Raw genomic sequence first — 23017 nt, 5'->3', positions numbered from 1 at the left:
AACGTACTACTCATAAGGTTGCTGAAAATTCGTCGACAGCCCACGGCCGGTTTCTCCCTTCTTGGACGCAGTCCCCGAGTTTCCGTCAACCTTATGTTGTTATACTCACCCTCGGCTTGAACTTGTCCTATGAATTACCTCATCTCGAGAGGTTTGTAGCACGGTCGAATTTTTCTGTAGAAAAGGTGTTGGGGGGGGGGGATAATGGGATTGATTTCAGCCTGTTGAACTAGTCATTTGGACGAGTGTTAAACGTGGAATTACAGCCACAGTCTCTGATCGTTTGGGGTTTCGTCTGTTCTAACTTGCCCCATTTACCCTCGCCTTCCTGCAGCGAATCTGTGTCCAACTCACCTCTCATTATTTTTCTGCCATTCCTATGTGACCGTCCTTCAATGAGATATTCTCAGGTAGTCGATTCAGACTGATCTTCAACCTTACAACCCTATTCCCTTTTTCTTGGATCCGTTTAGATGACTTTGGCATCAGGCAGTATCCATAACGCAGTTTCCTTCCCTGAACCTACCACTGTGATCAATCTGGACTCACTGGATCAGAATGTGAACCACGCACATTGCCACAATCACCCTCATTATCATCGACATCATCAAGGACACGGTCTGGGCCCTCACCACCACCACCACCACCACCATCACATTCGTCATCACTCCGTGACTCATAATCACGTGAACACCCCGGTGAATAAGGAAAATACAATCATGACGATGACTAATGGTGGTGAAACCGTGTCGAAAAAGACCACCACTTCCGTGCCGACGACCTCCACACGGGATTTGAAGCGAGTAATGCATTTGTCCAATTCGAAAGAGTACAACGGTCCGGCAGAACAAAATGAACTATACTCCGCGCAGGCAGGTGGTGCACAATCCATGTTCGGGTCAGTGGATAGGCACCGCGCGAACACTGCTGACTCGTCCGTTGGTTCTCCCTTCCAAACAGGACAACCTACGTGCTTGGGTGAGCTACACTTTTTTTTTTGCTGTTTTACATCATTCATGTTATTTATAGCCTGGATTCTGTTTGATCTCGCTCATTGGCTTCTTTTCGGCCGGAATCGTATCATACGCCATCATTCATTTATTTAAAGCCTGGATTCTGTTTGATCTCGCTCATTGGCTTCTTTTCGGCCGGAATCGTATCATACGCTCATCAGTCCATGTTACTTTAGAGTAGCTGTTGGCTAAAGTTCAGACTGATGGAAGCCCAGTTTCTCACATCTTTCGATGACATCTCTGATACTGAATTTCTCTCTAACGTATCTTAAGCTTTCGCCAACAGATGATTGGTTGGCTCTACATAGGATCCACCGCCAGCGCATTCCATAAAACCTATTGATTCCAATTTGACACGAAACAAGAGCTCCTCCTAGTACGGCACATTTCAGTCTGGCAGCCAAGTGAGTGTATTCTGTGTTATGGAGGACAGGGGAGAGATGGCTCAAGTGGTTAGAGTGCGAATTTACTGACCGAAAGGTCCGTGGTTCGAACCCGACCTCTGTCTCTCGACTTCCCCTGTCTAGGCTTGGGCAACCTGGCAGTATCCTTGTGCTTCCTTCGGGTAGCATATCAGTTTGGCACCGAAAGGGTGTTACAGCCGAACGGTTTTTTTATCGAGGACAGGCAACCGGGATCACCTTGGAACAAAGAAAGGACTGCCACACAATAGTCAAGTTGTTTTGGCGGTTACCTTATTTAGGCTATGAAGTGGCGTCAGTATAAGCCGCACCGTTTTGAGGCCAAAGTTTCCCATGCATAATATGGATCAAACATCGATCTCTTGTCGGTTCAGATCACGTAGGCCGGAAGCATTGTCGATCCAGCTAACCGTCCGCAGGCACATGATCCTTAGAGGTTGTGATCCAATTTGCTCTGCTCAGTCGATAACCGCTACTAATGGCAAAAGGCACTTATCCGGTTGTAATTCTTTGCATTCCATCACCACCGGTTCACTTCCACTCCTAGAGTTTGATAAATTGAGGACGGATGATCAGTTGATCAGGTGGCCGTGATGATCTGTTGCCGAACAGACCAACAGCCACCTGATCAACAACCGAGGGAACGATTACTCACCATTGGCTACTTTAGTAATTAGCCAGATCAGCGACCACATATCTTAAATGCAGATTTGTTCCTGTTTTCTGTTACCTGCATCAAGGAGGTAATGGTCTTTGTCAGTCCTCGATGTTTCTCTGATGATATCTACTGGGATGATGGCGAAAAATGTACATGCCATTTACAAAGCTCGATGAACAGACGCATAACCGACACATATTTGGCCAGAGCTCATACACAACTCAACAGCACGCCGTAGAGAAGAGTACCCCAGCCACACTTCTTATACAATAAGTGATAGCAACCCTCTATTTCAAGGGATCAGTAAGATATGAGGAAATTCGACAAAACATGCTCGATATTTTGGTTTCCGGAGGTAGTAGTTGCTCTAATTTGTTCACAGGATTTTCACTGCAAACTGAAGCAGAGCCATAGAAACAATAAAAACCATATAGTTCACCACATAACTATGCGAGAATAGCCCGAAAATGCATCGAGATTGAGGACTACTTTGAGAATGCTCATTAGTTCAGATCTCTTCACTTACTGCTCATGAAAACAGGTACGCTAAAGCTCTGAGAATTATGCAGATATGGCTGTCAAATGACCCGGTGTACCACAATTCTGGCGTAGGTACGCTGAGATCTGAGAGATATGGCTATCAAATGATCCGGTGTACCAGGGCGCAACCAGTCAGAAACTCAGTCTGCCCTTGGTCTCCGGCTTTCGTTAGGGCCAGCATCAGACCAACTTCTGACTCACACGGTACGGCCCCTCTGGGCTGGTCACGTCCTCACCGCGATTACTCCGTCCTCGTTGCCGTGGCATCCAATCTCACAATTCAAGACCGGTCCGATCACGTCCCAACGTTGCAGGTCGACACCAGTGGGGCCGTCCTAATCGCGAATACTCCGTCCTCGTTGCCGTGGCATCCATCTCACAATTCAAGACCGCTCCGATCACGTCCCAACGCTGCAGGTCGACACCAGTGGGGCCGTCCTAAGCGCAAACGAGGGCCTTGGTAACCCGGGTGCGATCCCAGAGGCAGGCCCTTAAGCAGAGGCTTGAATCTCACGCGAAAGGTCAACAGATAGAAAAAGTGTGATCACCAGAATGTTGTTAGAACGTACAGTCGGGAAACGGACATACCGGAACCTACCGCGGTCACACGTATCTGAGGCGAGCCTGCGAATATCGGTAGGCCGCGGACTACACGGACACCGATGCATGCTCTCGGGCTGCATACGCCTGGGTGATATGCGGAAAAAATAACGGAAATTAGGCACCGCTAGGTCCCAACATGGTAGCCTTACACATGTCAGCGTCAGAGTGGCGATCACACTGAAGGGAATTTCTTGTGACCACTTGGGGAGAACGACAGAAACTCAGGGTGGGATTAACTAAACTCAGCTTCAGTTGTACTTTAACCACCAGGTGTCCACGAGATTCTCGCATCGGATTGCCAAAGCAACCGGATGCAGCATCATAGTGCTTATGTCGCATTCAGTTAATTACATCTTGAATTTCATCCTGAAGCCTCAAGGAAAGTGTAACACAATTGAATGAGTGTACGAAGGAGTTTGAAACAGCACTTGTTCATCTCTCGGATTTTTCGGAACCGGGGAATGAGTGTACGATTGGGCCGATCGTTCTCTTCCGTTGATCGACACCATATACTGAGAACCGCAATCCGTGCCATGCAGGCTGTGACCACAAACGTTCGGAAGAATGACTGAACCGAAGTCGTTGAACATGGGCACACCTTATATTGCGAGAATCGTGGAACGCCCGTATTTCCACCAATATACGCTTGGTGGCTATGCGACCAACTGTTGTTTCGTTTTGTAGCTCACCTTCATGGTATGTTTGCTAATTGAACACAACAGATGCAGACATATCAATGTGAGTAGATCTTACACCAGTATGCTTCTGAAGGTGCGTGCACCCGGACCTGTGGACACTAGTCGCCGTCAGTAACCAAGTTCCACTACTGAGCAAAGCAACGGAGTCGCTCACGCCTGTCTCACCATACACAACAGCTGACTGCTGTCCCGTCACCCGGTGCTTATTAACCCGTAGTTTTTCATCTCTAGGTGATGGAAATCGCACAAAGTACACTGGCCAACCCGAGTGTACAAAGACACGAACGTCTGTGAGACTGACTGTTCCAAATCGGGACGAGTGAAGCCGTAGTGTTAGTGATGGACAAATGACTTGGCGGGACAACATCAACCAAACCCCTATAGATCTTCTGCATCCATTTTTTTACCAGTTTACCGAAGTAATAGCTCTGTTAGACTCTGGGGTCTAGTTCTTAGATTCCATTTTCTTGGTGTGGAGTAATGGCTTCATAAAATTGTCCACGGTGGTATGACTGTCGTATGTTGCGACACCCTGTGCTATACTCGACCAGAGGAAGGCCCAGCAGAACTGATTTTCTGTGGGCCAGCACCGTACACCTCGTCAGTGGTTTGGACAGAAAGTTCCTGTGAATTGAGGGCGTAACAAGCATGGATGTTGGGTTCGGTTCGGGGACACCACATCAATTCAATACACGAACCCACTGGCGCAGGGAGAGATGGACCAAGTGGCTATAGAGCGCGAACTTACTGATCGGAAAGTCCGTGGTTCGAACCCGACCTCTACCTCTCGACTTCTCCTGTCTAAGCTTGGGCAACCTGGCAGTGTCCCAGCCCTCGTGCTTCCTTCGTGTGGCATGGTTGCTAGGCACCGAAAGGGTGCTACAGTTGAGCGATTATCTCATATTGATCGTTCGAATAGGAACGGATGTGACTGGCGAGATTATAACAGCCAATTTGGTCCATTTCAACGAATACCATTTCCACTGTATTTGATTGTCCGTATTGTGGAACAACGCCGATTATCTCTGGTCTAGTTACGTTGATCTAAAAGTCCGGCTAGGCTGTAAACTGCCTGGTGAGTTTGACAGGGCTATCGATCTGGTTTGTCGATCGTCTGAGTTTTTGTCCCCACTTGAGTATTGCGAAAAGTCCCAGTCAGGCGGATGAGTGTGTTTTCCCAAATTAAATATAGGTTCGGCGAATGTCAGTAAATTATTTGACCGTGACTCGCGGCTATTTGAGACCGTTCGTTGGCGAAAAGTTATACAATTTATCTAAATCAGTGTGTTCTACATGAATGTGTCGTTGGACGGTTCATGATTTACCTGAAGGACACACTGAACCCGTTTTTTCATTAGCGGTCTCTCTTGCACCTTTATGTGCAACTACATAAAGTTAGTTATCCTGACGCTAAAGTCTTCCAGGTGCGCAGTAGTGAACCGATCATGAGGTGTAAAATTTGCCCCCCCCCAGATGTTCCCATTATGTGAAACAAGAGTCACAGTATTTAATGTTTGCACGCATTAGAAAGCATTGTAATCAATGGATACAGGTGTGAGCATAGTGAGATGCTCTGGTGATTACGGTTTGGTTTCGCGTGGCCTTCATCCAGTTGACGAAAGTCTGGTGCGTCGAACGGCGTGCCGCATGAAGCCACATTAATCGTGTTGAACGCCTAGTGTAGTTGAGTTATGGTTACGTACCGTTGAGCACTGGAGCGATCAATTCTTGATAGAAACCGCCTGCTGAATGACGCAATTACCGACAGCGTAGTGGGAGATTCAGACTCACTCCACAAATAGGGGGACCCTGTAAGAGAAGTAAAGAACGGCTGGTGTCCAATACTCTGCAAGGAGTCAGTGGTGAATAGAGGATAGTGGAGACCATAGCGGTCCCGTTCTCTGATGGCAGTTTCCAGCTGGAACTACCGTGAATATTCCATCAGATGAGTTTGTACGTCTGTAAGACCGCCAACTCAATCAATCCTCGGAATGGATAGGTGTAATTCCTGAAGTTGTGGACCAAAATCCGCCGGAAAAAAAAACAGGCAAAGCACATGACACAAGGGTAACCCATCACAGTGAAGTGGAACTCTGTTTTGGCCTTCTGAAGTGGACTGATTTAGGACCGCGTTTGTCGCGTATTTGTTTTGCTTCCCACCTGACTCTCATGGAATACTCATCTGCGCTGTCGCACGATTGGCCAGCAAACATATCGCACGAGTTACTCGACAGCTCTGTGGATGTTCTTTTGCACTCATGGCGGTGTCGTCGCACCGTGGCAGCCTTCCCCACAAAAAAACGACCTGCCATCGGGTTGGGTAGCGCGGGTGATAGCTCAAAGGCCGAAGATAGTGTAAGCTGCGTAAGGTCGGCGAGTTAATGAGTGAGTGAGTGGGACCATTACAGTACTATCTATCTGGACCATTACTGGTCACACGGACAAGGGCGGATTCTAGCTGGAGAGTTCCAGAGCATTACTGTTGGCGTTCCGTGTGTACGTCTGAGCAAACTGTTTGTGAATTTCGCGCTACCATCAGCAATGCTGCGCAGAAGATAGTGAGCACTTCCGAAGGAAACTCAGAAAGCTTATGAAATCCCCGTTTCGGGGGAAATTAGGTAGACTATGGACTGTCGGTATTCGAATTCGAACTTGTAACTTCGAGAGAAAAATGACTTCGGTGTGCTGCTGCTATGCAGTTCGCTTTGATAGCGTAGTCTCGATACCCATGTGGTTCCCAGGTTCGGTACTTCAGGACATTCACTGCTAGTTGGAAGGCGGTTAACGCGACTAACTGCACGTGGTCGAACCTGTTCAGGTGAACCAAGCCACCTGTGGACAATCTGTATTGAAAGGTGACCAAAGTCCACTTTACGGTGTTGTACAACCAACGACTTTCACCGCCTTGAAGATCTTCAGCCCATAGTGTAGGATATTCAGCTTTATTCCGGCTAGTATTGGAGGTCCGTGAGATCGATTTATCTACTTGTTGGTTTGTCATGTCATGTCATGCTTGTGTGCTTTGTTCCCTTTTCCACCTTGCCTGGACAACTGTTAATGTTTAATTACTGGGGCTGCCTTCATTGGGCTTTAAACAGACAACAATAAGATATTAGCCGGTCTAATTTCTCGCGATTTTCCCTTCTCCACGTTTCGTCACTCGTTTTCCTCAGTTCTAAACGATCGATAGACAGATAGATAGCCGGTAGACACAGAGGGCGCGAGAGAGAGAGCGATAGAAATTCAGATGGACGACCATTGATGTGTCTGTTGCAAATTTGTGCACCAAGTCAGAGGAGGAGGACGTGCGAGACCAATTTGGGTTGGAGGATAGTCGGCCGAACTGAAAGCAATGAAGTGTAGAGCCGTCTGAATAATGGTCGTAAAACCTATCATGATAGTGGAATTCTATCACCATTTTGGAGGAAATTGTAGCTGAAAAAAGTTTACATTTTCCGTCTGTCACGGGACCACCTTACGTCCAAACACTGGTGCAGACAAATCCCAAGGCATCTTCTGTGTCGTTGGTCACGTGTTTGCATGCCAACACAGATGCATACACAAACAGGACAAGATCATTCAGCCACCGTCATCCGTTTCTCTTATCTGGCTTTGTTGATGTCTGCCTGTCTACCACATCAAACCGACGAAATTTCCTGTTTGGGTTCGTTCCCGTCTATTTGACACTGGTCCATTCCTTTGGCACGGAGCGATTCACATGAATCACTGCTTGTTAGCGTTGCATCCTGAGAAAGCGGAATTTTCTGTCTAATGCTGCTACCAAGTAAACGTAACTCCGTTCCTGCAGAACCGGTGAGAAACAGACAGATTAGAGGCGAACGCATCAATGATGAAGGTCTGCTGGGGGGAACTTCTAATCGGTTGGCAGGAGTCCTATCTTCTGAAGAGTTGCCGCGCTATCGGGACCACCAGACGGCCGACTACATCCACCATAGGGCAATCCCCTTTGACCATTGGTCGGTCTTGCTTCTTTTCATACCCAAGGCAGGGACCGTTTACTCGCACTCGAAGAACAGCGGCGACACCGAAACAGTTCACTGGAACTATGTAGTTTACTCGAACGACAGGTATGTGTTTGTGGAAAATGATCCAGCTTACGCAGATATGCGCATGGAAGCAATGTGGTGTTGGACTTGGAATCGACTCATCCGGGGATCCTAGGTTGTCCTTGTGTTCCCTTCGTGTGTACTCGTTAGTCCAGTGAAAATTGAGTTAGACTTAAATGAGGATCATATGAAACAACAAGTCCAAGTTGGCGAGTTCCTGGGCCATACAGGGGATGGGAAAACTTCGCTGGGCAATTTTCACACTAGGTACATTTCTGTAATTAGACCGCGCGCAGAAGTTGCATAGGCAGGAGTAGGCCATCATTAAGGTTTTTTCTTCTGGATCATTCCGGATGGGGACTCCGAGACCGGGCACGTCAATCGTTGTTAGTGACATTGTCAGCCATGGTCCAGTCTCGCCCTCAATGGCACTCGTGCGTCCAAGCTGTTGCCTCCCAATCTACCCAACTAAGTCTACTGACAACCCTGTATTTCCGCATCAACTGGAACTATGTAGTTTACTCGAACGACAGGTATGTGTTTGTGGAAAATGATCCAGCTTACGCAGATATGCGCATGGAAGCAATGTGGTGTTGGACTTGGAATCGACTCATCCGGGGATCCTAGGTTGTCCTTGTGTTCCCTTCGTGTGTACTCGTTAGTTCAGTGAAAGTTGAGTTAGACTTAAATGAGGATCATATGAAACAACAAGTCCAAGTTGGCGAGTTCCTGGGCCATACAGGGGATGGGAAAACTTCGCTGGGCAATTTTCACACTAGGTACATTTCTGTAATTAAACCGCGCGCAGAAGTTGCATAGGCAGGAGTAGGCCCATCATTAAGTTTTTTCTTCTGGATCATTCCGGATGGGGACTCCGAGACCGGGCACGTCAATCGTTGTTAGTGACATTGTCAGCCATGGTCCAGTCTCGCCCTCAATGGCACTCGTGCGTCCAAGCTGTTGCCTCCCAATCTCCCCAACTAAGTCTACTGACAACCCTGTATTTCCGCATCAATTGTATCAGCTACCGCCTCCAATGCACCACCCCAAATCATAGGCGAGCGAAACTGTGGCAGCTAGGACCACCGCACGGCAACTACGCGAGTTTTTGAAGCTGATGATGATGATGACCACTCTCGCCTCTGTAAAGACCGCCGGTTACGGTCGACCAAAGTACGTTCAGTTGTAGAATATCATAAACGAGAGATTCAGCTGAGTCTCTCGTGAAAATCAAATTGATTTGCATAAGAGTTTATTTCTCGAAAACAGTCCAAATTGGGTTCAAGTAGAACATAAGGTTGACGGAAACCCGGGGACTGCGCCTACCTGATGAGCCCCAAAAAGGGCGAAACCGGTCGTGGGCTGTCGACGGGTTTTCAGCAACCTTATGAGTAGTACAATACAAAGATATACGTTCAGTCTCGTTTGGGTTTATTAAGATGGGGGCGAGATGGCTCAAGTGGTTAGAGCGCGAATTTACTGGCCGTAAGGTCCGTGGTTCGAACCTGACATCTGCCTCTCGACTTCTCCTGTCTAGGCTTGGGCAACCTGGCAGTATCCCAGCCCTTGTCCAACCTTCGTGTGGCATGACAGCTAGGCACCTTAAGGATGCCACAGGCGAGCACAATAGAATGCAATAGAATCTCCAGAATAACAAAAAATGACATCTTTGGGTGACGTAGGTAATTGATTGTGTGTGATGATGATTTCGACTCTGATGCATTGTTGATGCTCTGTTGATTAACTGGCTTGCAACTCACCTCAGGTGTTCAGTAAAGCTCCGCTTACTTGTAAACCTCCCGGTTGTATTCGTCTGGAAGTTTAGCCTTGTCCTTATCCTAATGGACACGTGACGCTTTACTCAATCACGTGCACTGCCCGTTATGCCATATAGGTACAACTTAATAAAGGTGCTAAAGGTGACTTTGACGGATATACCGTTGTGTGAAATTTGCGTTAGAGCCTCTCAAAACCATTCTCAGATTTTGAACTACTATGGAACAGTATCTTATTCGCAGTTAAGATTTCCCGGAAGTCTTCATTTTTGTGGATTGCCTCTGTCTTTTTGGCTGTTAACACCTTCCACCTCTCCTCCACTCAGTCGGGGACATTCCTCTCTCATTAGTACAACATTCGATCGGTTCAAAGGCTGCAGTAGGTAAATATGTGGAAAAAAATAGTTCAGATATGACTGCCATCTGCGCACTCGAAGGAAACATGAGGGTTGCTCGGGTCGCCAAAGCCCAGACAGGAACAACTGCAATGTGTTGGGGCCTAGGCTCGAATCACGGACCTTCCGGTCAGTAAGCTCGCACGCTACCCGATGAGCTTGACTTATTACGTGTTGCAATCCATTCAGCAAGACTTTTAATGATGTAGTCACATCACCTTCTCCAGTGGCTATCGAAAACTTTATTTGAACAGATGGTGTGGACATTGGTTTTCGGTCTTGACAGTGGTGGGCGCTGGACAAATGAACCATACGAGCGAAGCATTCGGATCGAATCAGTTACAACGAAGATCTATTCATAGGAATGGAACATAGGATGACGCACACTTGAGTGAATTACGAGACTGGAGGAATTGACAAGAGTGGTCAATTCGTAATCACAATACTTGACCTCCCAGTAATGAGAAGTCCCTCTCTAGTGTGATCAAATGTTGCGAGAGACAAGCTAATCTTTGATGAGTGGAAGTTTGGTCTCCAACCTACCGTGAATTTAGTAGCATGCATCCGTCTGCGTGACCGTGTGTCCATGCATCCAGGTTTGTTTGTGTTGTCTTAGTAACCATCTATTAATGAACGGCACAACTCGGGCTGAGTGGATAGGGACCACAGTCCGTAGTGATAAAACACTACGAAATATGGCTTTCGAGTAACACAAAATGGTGTACACTAACTCTCAAGAGGGATCATTGTGGGAGAACGGGTAGCGTTCGGCCTCCGTTTGGCAGACTAGCATATAAGTAGTTACAGACTAAATCATGTTGGAACACACAGTTGCAAGAAAACGGCTCATCTTCCGAAGGGTGTTTGTCAAGTTGTTTTTACCTGGGGGAAATGGGTCGAAAAACCAAATTAGTTTGCAAATGAGTGCACATTAGCTAATTTCGTACAATTTTGTTTTAAGTTGAACATAAGGTTGACGGAAACCCGAGGTCTGCGCCCACCTGATGAGCCCCAAAAAGGGCGAGACCGGTCGTGGGCTGTGGATGGATTTTCAGCAACCAAATGAGTAGTACATTGCAAAAATGGGTCTTAGTTTCGGCATCTAAACAGAAGGTTCGCCAAAGACCACAAGGTTGCTGAATATTTCCCAAGTAGTGTTCCGTCTAGACAATATACTACGATATCTTGAATGTCGTCTTAACTGAAGTACATTTAGTTGAAGGAGATCACTATAAACGAGATTCAGTTGACTCTCCGGTTGAAACCAAATTAGTGCACAGATGAGGGAATTCCGTGAAGCTGAGGATTTGTTTGTTGTCCGAAGGCGTGTACAGACCATGTCTAACCACTACTCTGCCCCACCCAAGCGTCCAGATTCATTCCCATATCTCAGTGCCGGTCCCTTGAATTGTCTGCTCGAGAGAAACGACCATGACTTGCCATCCAACTGCGAGACAGAGAGAGCCTAATTAGCCGACCTAAATGTTTCGCTTCCGACCAATCAACATCGTGGCTTTGTTCTGTCTCTCTCTCTCCATCACACACCCGCCACCCTTCACAAGCGTATGTAGGCACACCCATGTTCGTCCTGTGCGCTACCTGCGCCGTCCTCTCAGCTACGCGTTCTGTTGTGGACCGGTGTGTGATCACACCCAGTGTTCTTATCCTGCCTGGCATGCTTGTATGTTCACGGGCCTATCCATGCACCCACGTGGTGTACGTGAACTAGTCAATAGCCCAGGAACAATGAGTGATTCTCACTCTACCTCACGACTAACAGCTACTACTCACTGTGAATTAGACAGATTATTTACGTAGATACCTGTCCAGGGTTTGATTGTGCCGATGCCTCTAAAGTCGTGGGTCATGTGACAGATACAGGGTAGGTCCACCTGTCCAGATTGATTGTTTTCCGCTTACGTAGCACCTTCCTCTGTCCACCCCTCCCCCATCGTAACCACCACTTCGCTGATGTGATCGCATGAATACAATGGGAACGGCGAGAGAGAGAGAGAGAGGAATCTCTCTGTTGGGTGTCCCTTTCGTAATAGGAGTGTGGAGTAGTGCATTTTCTTCCCCGTATGGTGCGGTTGCTTCAATTCTCTGTGAGACTTCTCTTTTGCGTGTCTTGGTTTACGTCATTTGTGTTTTATTTTGTTTCATTGAACTACACTCCCTCACATCCTATAATGAGTCCCACTCTAAGACGGTGTATGTGACATTCATAAGTCTTTTCGTCCCTCCGAACTACGATCACCTCTCTACTAGAGCTGAATTCGCTTGCTAATTTTTCGAGGTTGTAGCTGGTGAAGAGCATCTCATCAAACTTGGAGAATTCGGATAAGGCGATGATGGATTTGTATATTTGTGATGCACTACTCACAAGGTTGCTGAAAGTTTGTCGACAGCCCACGACCGGTTTTGCCCCTCTTTGGGCTCATCAGGTAGGCGCAGTCCACGAGTTTCCGTCAACCTTAAGTTCTACTTGATAGATTTGTTCTACGCAGACAGGTTTATGTGTAACCCTCTTGGCGACATTTCCCGGGCATTTCCTGAGCGAACGGATGTCATTCGAGTGGAATATGAAGTATCCTCGTGACGGTCACTTTAACCTATGGGACGGTTGCATGACGGACCGAAAGCTCTTCTCCCCGAAGTTTGATATCCTCGAAGGACGGTATTTGGATCTCATGCTCGTCCGATAGAAAGAGGGGGTTTGGCCCCATCGTTTATGTGTCTTTTGCATGTCTCAGTAAGAGCAAAAACAGGCCAAAGATGAGTGGAACTATAAAGACATTTCCAGCTGAAATTGGAACATTCCTGTTGAGTAGTTGTTCTTGGACAATGCAGCACCCGAAACTTCGCTAGACACGGGGATGTTTTGCAACTCTTATGGGGACGTCTTAAAATAATAATAATAATAATAATAATAATAATAATAATAATCCTTCAGCTGGAATATCCTTTTGGTGCCTAGCTGCCATGCCACCATAAGGTAGCACGATGGCCGTGTTCCCAGCTAGGTTACTCGAGCCTATACAGGAGAGGTCGGGTTCGAACCACGGACCTTCCGGTCAGTAAATTCGCGCTGTAACCACTGAGCCATCTTGCCCCTAGGACTCCTTACCGTGAGAGCCTCACCGCTTTGTGGGTGGGGACTCACACTGTTTCGAATGCCACCTTACTGTGTTGCCTAAAGCGCTCACCAACGTCTCCTTGGTACAAAGTATTTGAATGATGAAAACAAGACGATAGGTGCATTTTCACGCTCAACGAGTGTTAGTAAACTTGTAGTTTTTTGCTTCTTCTTCGTATTCGATGGTTTCGCACAAAAATCCCCCTGATTTCGATTCAACACCTACGTCTCTGAATCACGTTTTGGTGGGACGGCGATGGAATGATTCTTTTGTGTCACGTCCTCTGTTTTCCTTCCCTCTGTGTAGCTGTACTCGTTTCATTGTATATTTCGTGATCCCACACCGTATTGTCTCTTGGTTCCACAGTTGCTACTCGGGAACCACAATCTGATCGATCAAGGACGGGTCATGTACATCCTGCCACACCACCACCACCACCACGGTGTTCGCCGAGCTCAACAGGGAAATTCACGATCAGCTTGCCCACTACATCGCCTGCGTCGAGCGTCCATAAAAAAGAGCATGGAGAACGGTAAGCGTACTCCCACGAAGGTTTTCTCAAAACTTTGATGAAAATCTCTTAAAGTTTGAACTCACTGTATTTGTGGTGATTTGGGCCTCAGACTACAGCTGGGCTCGAACTCGTGACCGATTAGTCCAGTGGTTCCATGCGAGCTTTGTGTTCATCCGTACTGACTCCCTGCGGAAGTGTGTCTGTCTCTCTGAGTTCGGAGTTCATAGGTTGACTGGAACCGTATTCAGCCATCCCAGTTTCACTTAGACTCACGGTCACTGCACATTCACTGTGTTTCGGACCATAGCACACCAGTTGTTTGTAACTGCAAGTCCAGAAACCATCATGGCATGCTGGCCGTGCGTGTAGAAACGCAAGCATGAAGTTTTCAATGTCAGCTACTTCCGTGCCCACCCACCAGGTTCTTCGTGGTTTTCGTTAGGAGTCGCAAAGAGTTTGTCGCTCCCAATCGCATGAAGCGTTGATGAACCTCATCCGTTGACCCAAATTTTTACGTCTGTCTAGTTACTAACGGGTATGTGTCAAGGTGGACCAGAGGAGCCATCGGGGACAACTTAATGTGGAATTCCCTGGTAAGAGGGCCGGAAGCCCCTTTCTCTGTGGTCTTTCAAAGTGATTAGTGCTTGATGTAACTTCAAGGGGTCCACCAAACGATCCTTCGTGGGAAAATAGCTGAACGTCTGCCCCATGTATTGTCTTCCGTTTATCTAACTCCTTGAACTCATTGACTACGTTTAATCTTGAGCGAAAAGCACATCAATAATCGGCGTAGCAACCGGGAAATGGAACCCGATCAAGGGACCCGTCAAATCTTCCCTGTGGAGATGTCTACATGTTATGCCTTTCTAACAGGCCTGCAACACCAAGTAAACAATTTGTTGTGTTCGAACGAGGGGCGGTTCGACACTAAGACCGGTTTGACCATCACAATGCAATGATGATATCACCTCGAATGGTGATGAAACGCTTGCGATTCAGCGAACAAATCAACGGTCATCATTACGATCTGGTCTACCAGTATTTTCTTCAACGTGTTATTTTTCCATTTCAAGATCTATCCGAGGGCGTCCTGCCGGAACATCAGTGCGATTCTGTAGGGGCATGCAGTCCTAGATTGATTGGGTTTCATTAATCCCAATGGCTCCTAAGCCAAAATAGGGTCTCGGATGTTCTCTATGAGTATCTGCTAAAATCGTCGCAACATTCACATGCCCAAGAAGATCAAGGAAAATCCACCACTGGCCTCCGAGGTGAATCATCAAGTGAAGCACCCTGAAGTGGAATATTAGGGAACGAAAAGCGACTGGAATTGATTTGAAACTCCTGCAACCCATCAGTTCAAGACTTTGGCACCCACACTAGCCGACAAGAGCCGTTAATTGACACTCAACACTGATTTAGTCTGAAGAGAACTTACTGATTGGTTCCCCGTCTGTCTTATAACTTGGCCAATTTGGTGACCTGTTCACTTGGCCTGATGAAGCTTTTGTGTCAAAAGCGAAACGTTGCCCAAATAAAAACTACCGACTGTGTACCAAGCTCTCCTGGAACGATGACTTTTCAGTCGGTTCCAAGCTTTTTCCAATTGATTGAAAGCAGATACGGATCTGCTAAAATTCTTTGCCCACGGCTTGAAAACTCCTCTGGAAGAATCGGTCACCACTCAGATGAAATAATGTGACTGCTGCCAGTAGTCAGGTTATACCAATAAGTCAGTAGCTGATTTTTCAGACTTCCCATGGCCCTTTAATCAGTCGTCTAAAACCAACAGCCAAAAGTTCATCTGTTCGGTCGGTCACCTTGTGGCCTCTAGCATTGTTGTTTTCACTATCTGTGGGCGTTTGCTTTCCATTATATGTACACTGACGGGAGTTTTTGAGGCATGAGTTATTCCAGCGTGACACAATGAATGGTTTCCATCGAGCAGATTGTAAATTCCATTTTGAATAAAGACCAAGAAAAAGGTATGACTCTTGTTCGTGTAGTGAGCTTGACATTCCTGAGAATTCTCTCTCTCTCTCTCTCTACGGATCGCTTACATCAGTTGGTGTGTGCAGTCCACACTCTCACTCTCGGTTGCATATTCTAACACGCCAGAGCAAGAATTACTTTCCGGAATCGGGTAAAGACAACCAGCTATCCGTATGACAGTTGTAACGTTCCAAACGAAATGGTGACTGTTAATTGGCAGACTGGGAATTCTATGGTACAGTTGTCCCTCCTGTGAACAAGCTCTTTGCCCAAGAGAAGGACAAAATCGGGGTTCTGTCATTCGGGCGAAACCAAATTTAATTGAACAGTCAACAAGCATTTGCATGGCTTTTTTTAAAAAACGTTCAGCTGTAGCACGCTTTCGGTGCCTAGCTGTCATGCTGCACGAAGGGGGCACGAGGGTTGGGGTACTGCCAGGTTGCCCAAGCCTAGACAGGATAAGTCTAGAGGTAGAGGTCGGGTTCGAACCACAGTCCTTTCGGTCAGTAAGTTCGCGCTCTAACCACTTGGTCCATCTCGCCCCCGGCTTTTTTCAGTCCCCACATTTATCACACGAATAGCTAGAACGATTGGATCTTTGGGATAGGGGCGTAAACTTTCTATCAATCTGCTACGAGGAGTTGGCCATCCACGTTAGTGACTCACATTTTGGCAAGATGTAGTGCCAGCGATCCACACTACTGACCGTTTGAATCACGTGACTTTTCATTGTACTCCTTCGTGCCAACTGCTTCTCAACATCTGCTTCTGTGTCTCTTCCGGTCACACCCCTTCTCAAGGTCGAATCGGTATGCACCTATTGTGAACAGTGATTCAGTTGGCCTACCGTCACGGAGAGACTAGACCTTACCGTGGTGTGACGGTTTGCGCACCTCAGCGATCCATTTAGCTATACTGCGGTGTGTCCCCGCGACACTCACGGAGTCTCATACCACGTTGGTCTCTATGGTTAGAGGTGTGACGAACACAGTCTCCTGGCCCTCCAGGTTGGGGGTTGGAACATGTGGCGACTTGTTCCGTAGAAATGGTAATGCATTTGCATTTCCCGCCAAACACCGCTGCCTTGCGGTGAGGCTTTTGAGCCAAATACTTTGGTTGAGGACCCTAATCGTCCTCCTGTCTAGGTGTGGGCGCCCTGGCAGTATCCCAGCCCTCGTACAACCATGACATTCACAACTAATACGACAGTGAAGCATCGGTGTTGAACACTTATGTCATGCTGTCGATGATGATGATGATGAACAACCTAGGAACGGATAATGATAGTGAGCCCATTGAGTAAGACGGTAGGCTTGAGGTAGTTGGCTTTGGGGGGCGATCACAGTGGTGGAAACGGAATATAAGTTAAGTACTTCAGGAGTGATTTTATATTTCGCTATGGATGACCAGAAGAACAGAAGGCTGCATGTGGATTCATGTCGGATCGTAAAGGTACTTGGTCCACTACGCCTTGAGTACGAATTTTCAACATAAACGTTCGCATCGCGTAACCTGGCGACCACCATTTGCGAATCAACCGTGGACCCAGTTGGACCACGTGGCTATCAGCCACCGGTGGAGAGCCACCTAAAACTGCTGTTCCTTCTGGGGCACACCACTTGGTTCCGATCACGCCATGGTGCGCGCACGCGTGGCAATTCGTTTCCCTTCAGGCCCTCGCCAGTCAGCAAGAAACATGCCAATCTACTGTCTTCGAAGAACTACCAACAGTGTCGATCTGAACTAGCCCAACAACTCTCCACAGTAAGCCAATACTGTGGTGGCAGTGAGCATGTGGATGAAGCGTGGCAAAATGTGAAAGGAGCTATGTTAGTGGCGTTCAGTGCAGTATTGTGCGAAGTTCCTCAACAAAAGCGCTCGTTTGGGTTTTGGGGTTATACCTCCACAGTTCACAACGCTAAGCAGCACTTCCCCGCGGAGATTCTGGTTTTCTCCGAGTGTAACCAGGCTAGTTTTGCGAAACACCCACGTGAAGATTCATTTCGTGTAAACGGGCGACTCAGCTAAATCAATCGTCCAAGGGGTTTCAGCAACCTAATCAGTAGTATGTTTACTCGAGAGACTAATTTTGTTTGACGAATCTCTTAGCTTTTGTCAAGGCGAATTGTAAAGTCCGTAAATGCTCATCTTTTGTAACACACCGGGATTTCTCAACACAAGGAAGTCTGTTGTTGTATGAGGGACTGATAATCTATGCGCTCCATGCACAGAACTAGAGATTTTGTGCAGTTCCTCTTTTAGGCGTCAGATTTCAAAGTAGGTCACAGCGGATCAATAGAAGGAACTTACAGTCGAGCTGACACATTAGCCGACAAACCCCATTGTGCCTATATGTTGGAGAAAAGCGACCCTAATTGCACTCCTAACTGGTGCTCACATCCGAGTTGATGTGACTTCTACACCTATGCTGTTTTTGCCACGCTTGCTAATCCCATTTCGTCCCATGTATTGATTGATCTGGATGAGTCATTTCCAACCGCTAACAATTGGTCCTCACGGCAGGCGCTATTTTTTTTGTCAGCCGCGTCCTCGAGGGGGCGTAATCGAAATGTACTTTTTGCATTGGATACCTACCTCTTAAGGATTTTGCATTCCGACCGTATGTGGCTTAAAAACCATCAGGTGTGTTGAGAACAACTGTGCTCGATGTTGGAGCCGGATTCTCCTCACGTGCGACCTTGCGGGCATTCATCCGAAATGGATGAATTTTCCGACCGTGGCAATTTTCGGTACTGTAATGTGGTTGTCCTGCTCTGGGGCTGGTAGCCTACGGGTCTAGGGCCCATTCACGCGTGGCACACCTTCGTGATTCCAACTTTTTCACTCGATGCAACCATACTGTGTACTTTGTGATCTATCCTCCAATTTGCTCACATCAGAACAATGGTATCACTCGTTTTTTACTCCACCGGCCGATATTTTCCGGGCAGGCTTGTTGCGACCCGGATACAGTGTTTAGTTATTTCGTTATCGTCGCTGTTGTCTGAAAATCGATTGTTTGCGCGATTGGACACATGCACACGGCAGAACGTCTGTTCCGGTGAACCAATCGGTGTGGTGCGCACGCACACGTATGCCAGACTGACTGATTGATCTTCACTATTATCCCGCGTCTAGTTTTGTTTGGGTCGAGCGGCGCAGGTCATGGACCCTCTCCGATTTAGGACTGACCAAGCGATCTCGCCTGGTTTATCGACCTTCTTCAGGCCACCCTATGTTCATATCTGTCGCTGTTGTCGTGGCAGCAAGACGCCATCCTCACTCTGATGTGGGGTCCAAATTCCTGTGTTGATGATGGAGAAGGTAAGCTCCGCAGTGAGGTATGCCCCCCTGTGCGGTATAGTACTGACGAATGGATGAGACCGATATGACAAAAAATGGGAGAACAGAATAATCGGTCTTGTATGCTTAGAAATGGCAAGGTTGTCGGTAGATTCGCCCATATCTAACTAAGCCACTGGTCATTAGAAGTCATCTGGGAACTAGAATCGTTGGATAGTCAGCGAACAAGATGACTGATGTCCGATCAGCGTGTCTAAGGCTCGCCTCTCTAGAGCGACCACAGAGCTGGCCAGGTTTTCACGCTTACACTCAATTTGTGCCTTCATTTGGCTGACCAATCAATAGAGCGCTCACGCCGAACAAAGCGCGTGTCTACTTTTTGCCAGCAACTGAGCGAGCAGTTTATTACGGCACCAACAGATTGCAGGAGCTTGTAGTATGCTGACGGGGCTTCCCAGTTGGATGGTATGTACTCAATCAACTGCTGTTCCCATGCCTTTAATCGATTCATTGTTAAGTTTAGCCATACTCGTGTGTGTGTGTGTGTGTGTGTGTTGGGGAGGGGAGTCCAGCAACGCCTCCGGGGAGACAGTCAAACAGACTTGTTTTATCAGCTGGATTGATCAGCATTTCAACGCATCTTCAGATCGACGCGTTGATGGGCGTTTTGGACTCAAGGTGGTCATACCATTCTATCGGGTAGCTATACTTTGATATTTCAGTGTTCTGGTTGGATCAGTTATAAACCGTGTACCATAGGCACATTGGCTCCCGCTTCTACAGCTTCGATCACTGGAAAAAGGGAGAGTGTGGGACACCTAACCAATCCTTGGTGAGTTCGGGAACTGGATGGCCACGCATTGAAGACAACAGCTTTGATGCACGAGCGCCATAGACTGTGCGATTGGGCTATGTCTGCCAGTGTTCTGGTTGAATCGCATAGCAAAATGCATACAATCACCGAAACGGTCGACTGAAGTAACTAAGGGGTCCGAACTAGTGCGTCCTGATGTCGTTTTGTGCATTTTGTTTTTCTCGTGTGCCTAGCTACCGGGCGCGGGGTCTGAGATGCTACCAGGTTGTCCAAACATAGACAGGAGCATTTGGGACGCCGGGGCTGGGTTCGAACTACGGATCATCCTTGATCACTGAGCTATATCAAGCTCACGATGAGCCCTCTATAAAGACTGTTAACTATGACACACGGATAGCCTGATGAACCTGATGCGTATCACTACGAATAACACAGTTTGGGAACGGTGATCCAGTTTGTTTGATCCAATCAACTTTTTTTCGCAGCTGTTTCCTCTATCTCTTTTCACTCCTAGGATGCCACACACACACACTTGACTGTCTTGTTTTCTGTCTTCTCACAGTGTTATGCAACTGCAACACTTACTTCCACCGGAAGCCATACAAAAAATCCGTCAGATATGGAAAGATATCTTTGGTGCCGGTGCGACCAGATCAGATGATCGTTCTCTCCTCTCCCTTGGATCGATCTCCAGCGGGCCTGCTAGCCGAGTCCAGCCAGGAGGAGCCTTAAGAGAACACTTTGCCCGTCGTGTCCGACAGATTGTGCGTCAGTATCTTGGTCCAAATGCGTTAGTTACCGCGAAGCAGACGCGAACCACCACAGCCAACGTGTCAGTTACTGTACCCGAGGCACCGACTGAAGAAACGAAACCAGCTGATCTGTTTTTCGGACCGAATGGTCGTGATGGTATGTCTGTACTGTACACTGCACACACTAGCTCCTTGTTTGCTTTTGCTAGCTTCTTGTGATAGCAGAACTTGGTTCTAAGACTGTTCAATCCTCGGCGTTAATCACTTCGTTGGTGTCATGCGTCATTGGGTTCCAGTTGGGGAATTGTCGACGTATACCTAGGGATAAGAGCTTGCCTAATCACCTGTACGTTACCATAGTTACTCTGGTTTCCAACATTTGTTTGCATTCTGCGTACGTGGCTTGCATCTTCATCCCCAGCGGGGAAGGAACGTACTCTTGGAGCTGACAGTTCCTTGTGTTGTTACTTGCTGAACGGTAGTGCAACCCTGTATCGGTCCCTTGGTTTCCTGTTCCGCTCACTATGGTATATCAGAAGGCACGGTAGCTTCAGACAGCTCCTTGTGTTCGACAAGGTCGTGCCAGAATCTCCGTGAGGGGGCGAGAAGTGTCCAGTCAAGGATGCTCGACCCGGATTGGCTGGTATTCTGACCAATCAGGGTATGCCTTCGTTTGGTTCGTGTCCTGCACGTGACACATCCGTCCAAATGATGTGATGTTCGGTCATTAGGGATGGCTGGCCTCCGTACGCTTTGTCTCTGATCTCCAGGATCGAAATTTGAGCTCTGCGAGTTGTCACGCAGGACAGGCAGTTAGCCTGTCTAGTTCATTTTCAGACGGTGCTAGCCTGGTAAAATGAATAGTCGTCAGACCCAGACGTAGCACTACTCACAAGGTGCTCGAGGACTCCTCGACAGAAACCCTATGAATAGTGTGTTGTGTGTAGACAGTGTATCATGACATTTCGCATATCGTATCCGCTGATTCAGTTGGAGAAGATCATCATAAACGAGAGATTCACCTGAATTCAGTCAAAACCAAGTTAGTCTGCAAATGAGGGTATTCAGCGGATCGTTCTACCTGTTCCCACACCGCATATGAACCGAAACCGCTGCGATTATAACGCTTCAAAATCAGCATAAAGTCGGCCACGGTTTTACACACCAAGTGACTGCTTATGGCCTGACTGTCAGCCTCAAATGATGCATCTTATCCCACTCCGAATAGTAACAACAATCACTACCTGTTCTCCTCACTGCGCACCATCGGACAGCCGATACCCACACACGCTGTCGCGCCTCCTGTTCACAGCTGCAACGCCCTTTCGCCCATAGCTACCACCCGAAGCATGCACGAAGGCTGGGACACTGCCAATTTGTCCGGTCCTAGACAGTGGAAGTTGAGATGCTGAACCACGGACCTTCCAGTCGGTGGGTTCGTACCTGGGCTATCTCGGGCTCATGTCCTTCGCCAGGTCTGCTTGCCTTCACGCTTACTACTCAGGTATCCATGAGTATATGGTCATAGCTAGATTGCCACAATAGCAAGAAAAACTGAACCCATAATTAGTGTTCTTCCTTCCGCGTTCGGTCCTAACCGAAGCTATTTGATGGGACCACTCATTGTTTTGCCCCTCCATAAGAGCTACGGCTAACCGAGAGAAACGGCGAGTTGACTGTTTCCCACATTGTCGACTGGTGGTTTGAACGAAGGTTATTCTTGTTATGACTTGCTAAACGGTAGTGCAACTCTGTACCGGTCCCTTGGCTTCCTGCTCCCCCCAATACGGTATATCAGAATGCACGGTAGCTCTGCACAGCCTTTTATGGAGACAAAGGAAACTATTACAACTGTATTTATAGGGTAGTCACAGTGTTCGACAAGGTCGTGCCAGAATCTCCGTGAGGGGGCGAGAAGCGTCCAGTCAAGGATGCTCGACCCGGATTGGCTGGTATTCTGACCAATCAGGGCATGCCTTCGTTTGGTCCGTGTCCTGCATGTGTCACATCAGTCCAAATGATGTGGTGTTCGGTTACTAGGATCGGTTGGCCTCCGTACAATTCTCAATTCCTGACTCGAAACGATCGATCAAAAGGGTGTTTGATATTCTTCACTAAAAATACGGAAGTCACAAATTCAGCCTCACCTCAATTGAAGTTGATTGTTCCAAACAAAATTTAAATAAAACGTGAGAGAATTAGTATGCGAAGCTTAGCTGTACCACTTGGGTTCGCTTTCCTCGACCAACTTGTCGGTCAAGTTAGGATATTCCTCATGAAGAACTCCACAAATTTAATAGGTATACTTCCATAGGTAGCAAAGCGTGGTTGGTT

General features: G+C 47.5%; 3 protein-coding genes across 3 annotated transcripts in view; 1 reads left to right on the top strand and 2 right to left on the bottom strand.

Moving 5' to 3' along the window:
* T265_04458 (hypothetical protein) overlaps positions 1–23017 on the top strand; it is a gene marked incomplete at both ends in the record, with an annotated part of 32733 nt that overhangs the window by 4059 nt on the left and 5657 nt on the right. The window contains 3 exons of the mRNA XM_009169207.1: positions 474–978; positions 13675–13840; positions 20494–20840. Of these exons, the coding sequence (XP_009167471.1) occupies positions 474–978; positions 13675–13840; positions 20494–20840 (1018 nt within the window). The remainder of the gene's footprint in view (positions 1–473; positions 979–13674; positions 13841–20493; positions 20841–23017) is intronic.
* T265_04457 (hypothetical protein) lies at positions 1587–4790 on the bottom strand (the record flags this gene model as incomplete). Its single annotated transcript, XM_009169206.1, has 2 exons — positions 1587–1672; positions 4637–4790. 2 exons carry the CDS (start codon positions 4788–4790, stop codon positions 1587–1589), a joined length of 240 nt encoding a protein of 79 aa, XP_009167470.1.
* T265_04456 (hypothetical protein) lies at positions 4814–9247 on the bottom strand (the record flags this gene model as incomplete). The annotated part of the gene is made up of 2 exons (XM_009169205.1): positions 4814–4978; positions 9179–9247. 2 exons carry the CDS (start codon positions 9245–9247, stop codon positions 4814–4816), a joined length of 234 nt encoding a protein of 77 aa, XP_009167469.1.

This window comes from Opisthorchis viverrini (assembly GCF_000715545.1).
Source record: "Opisthorchis viverrini unplaced genomic scaffold opera_v5_76, whole genome shotgun sequence".
Lineage (NCBI taxonomy): Eukaryota > Metazoa > Platyhelminthes > Trematoda > Opisthorchiida > Opisthorchiidae > Opisthorchis > Opisthorchis viverrini.
The sequence above is the reverse complement of the archived record's forward strand: the minus strand, read 5'-3'. Positions and strand labels throughout refer to the sequence as shown.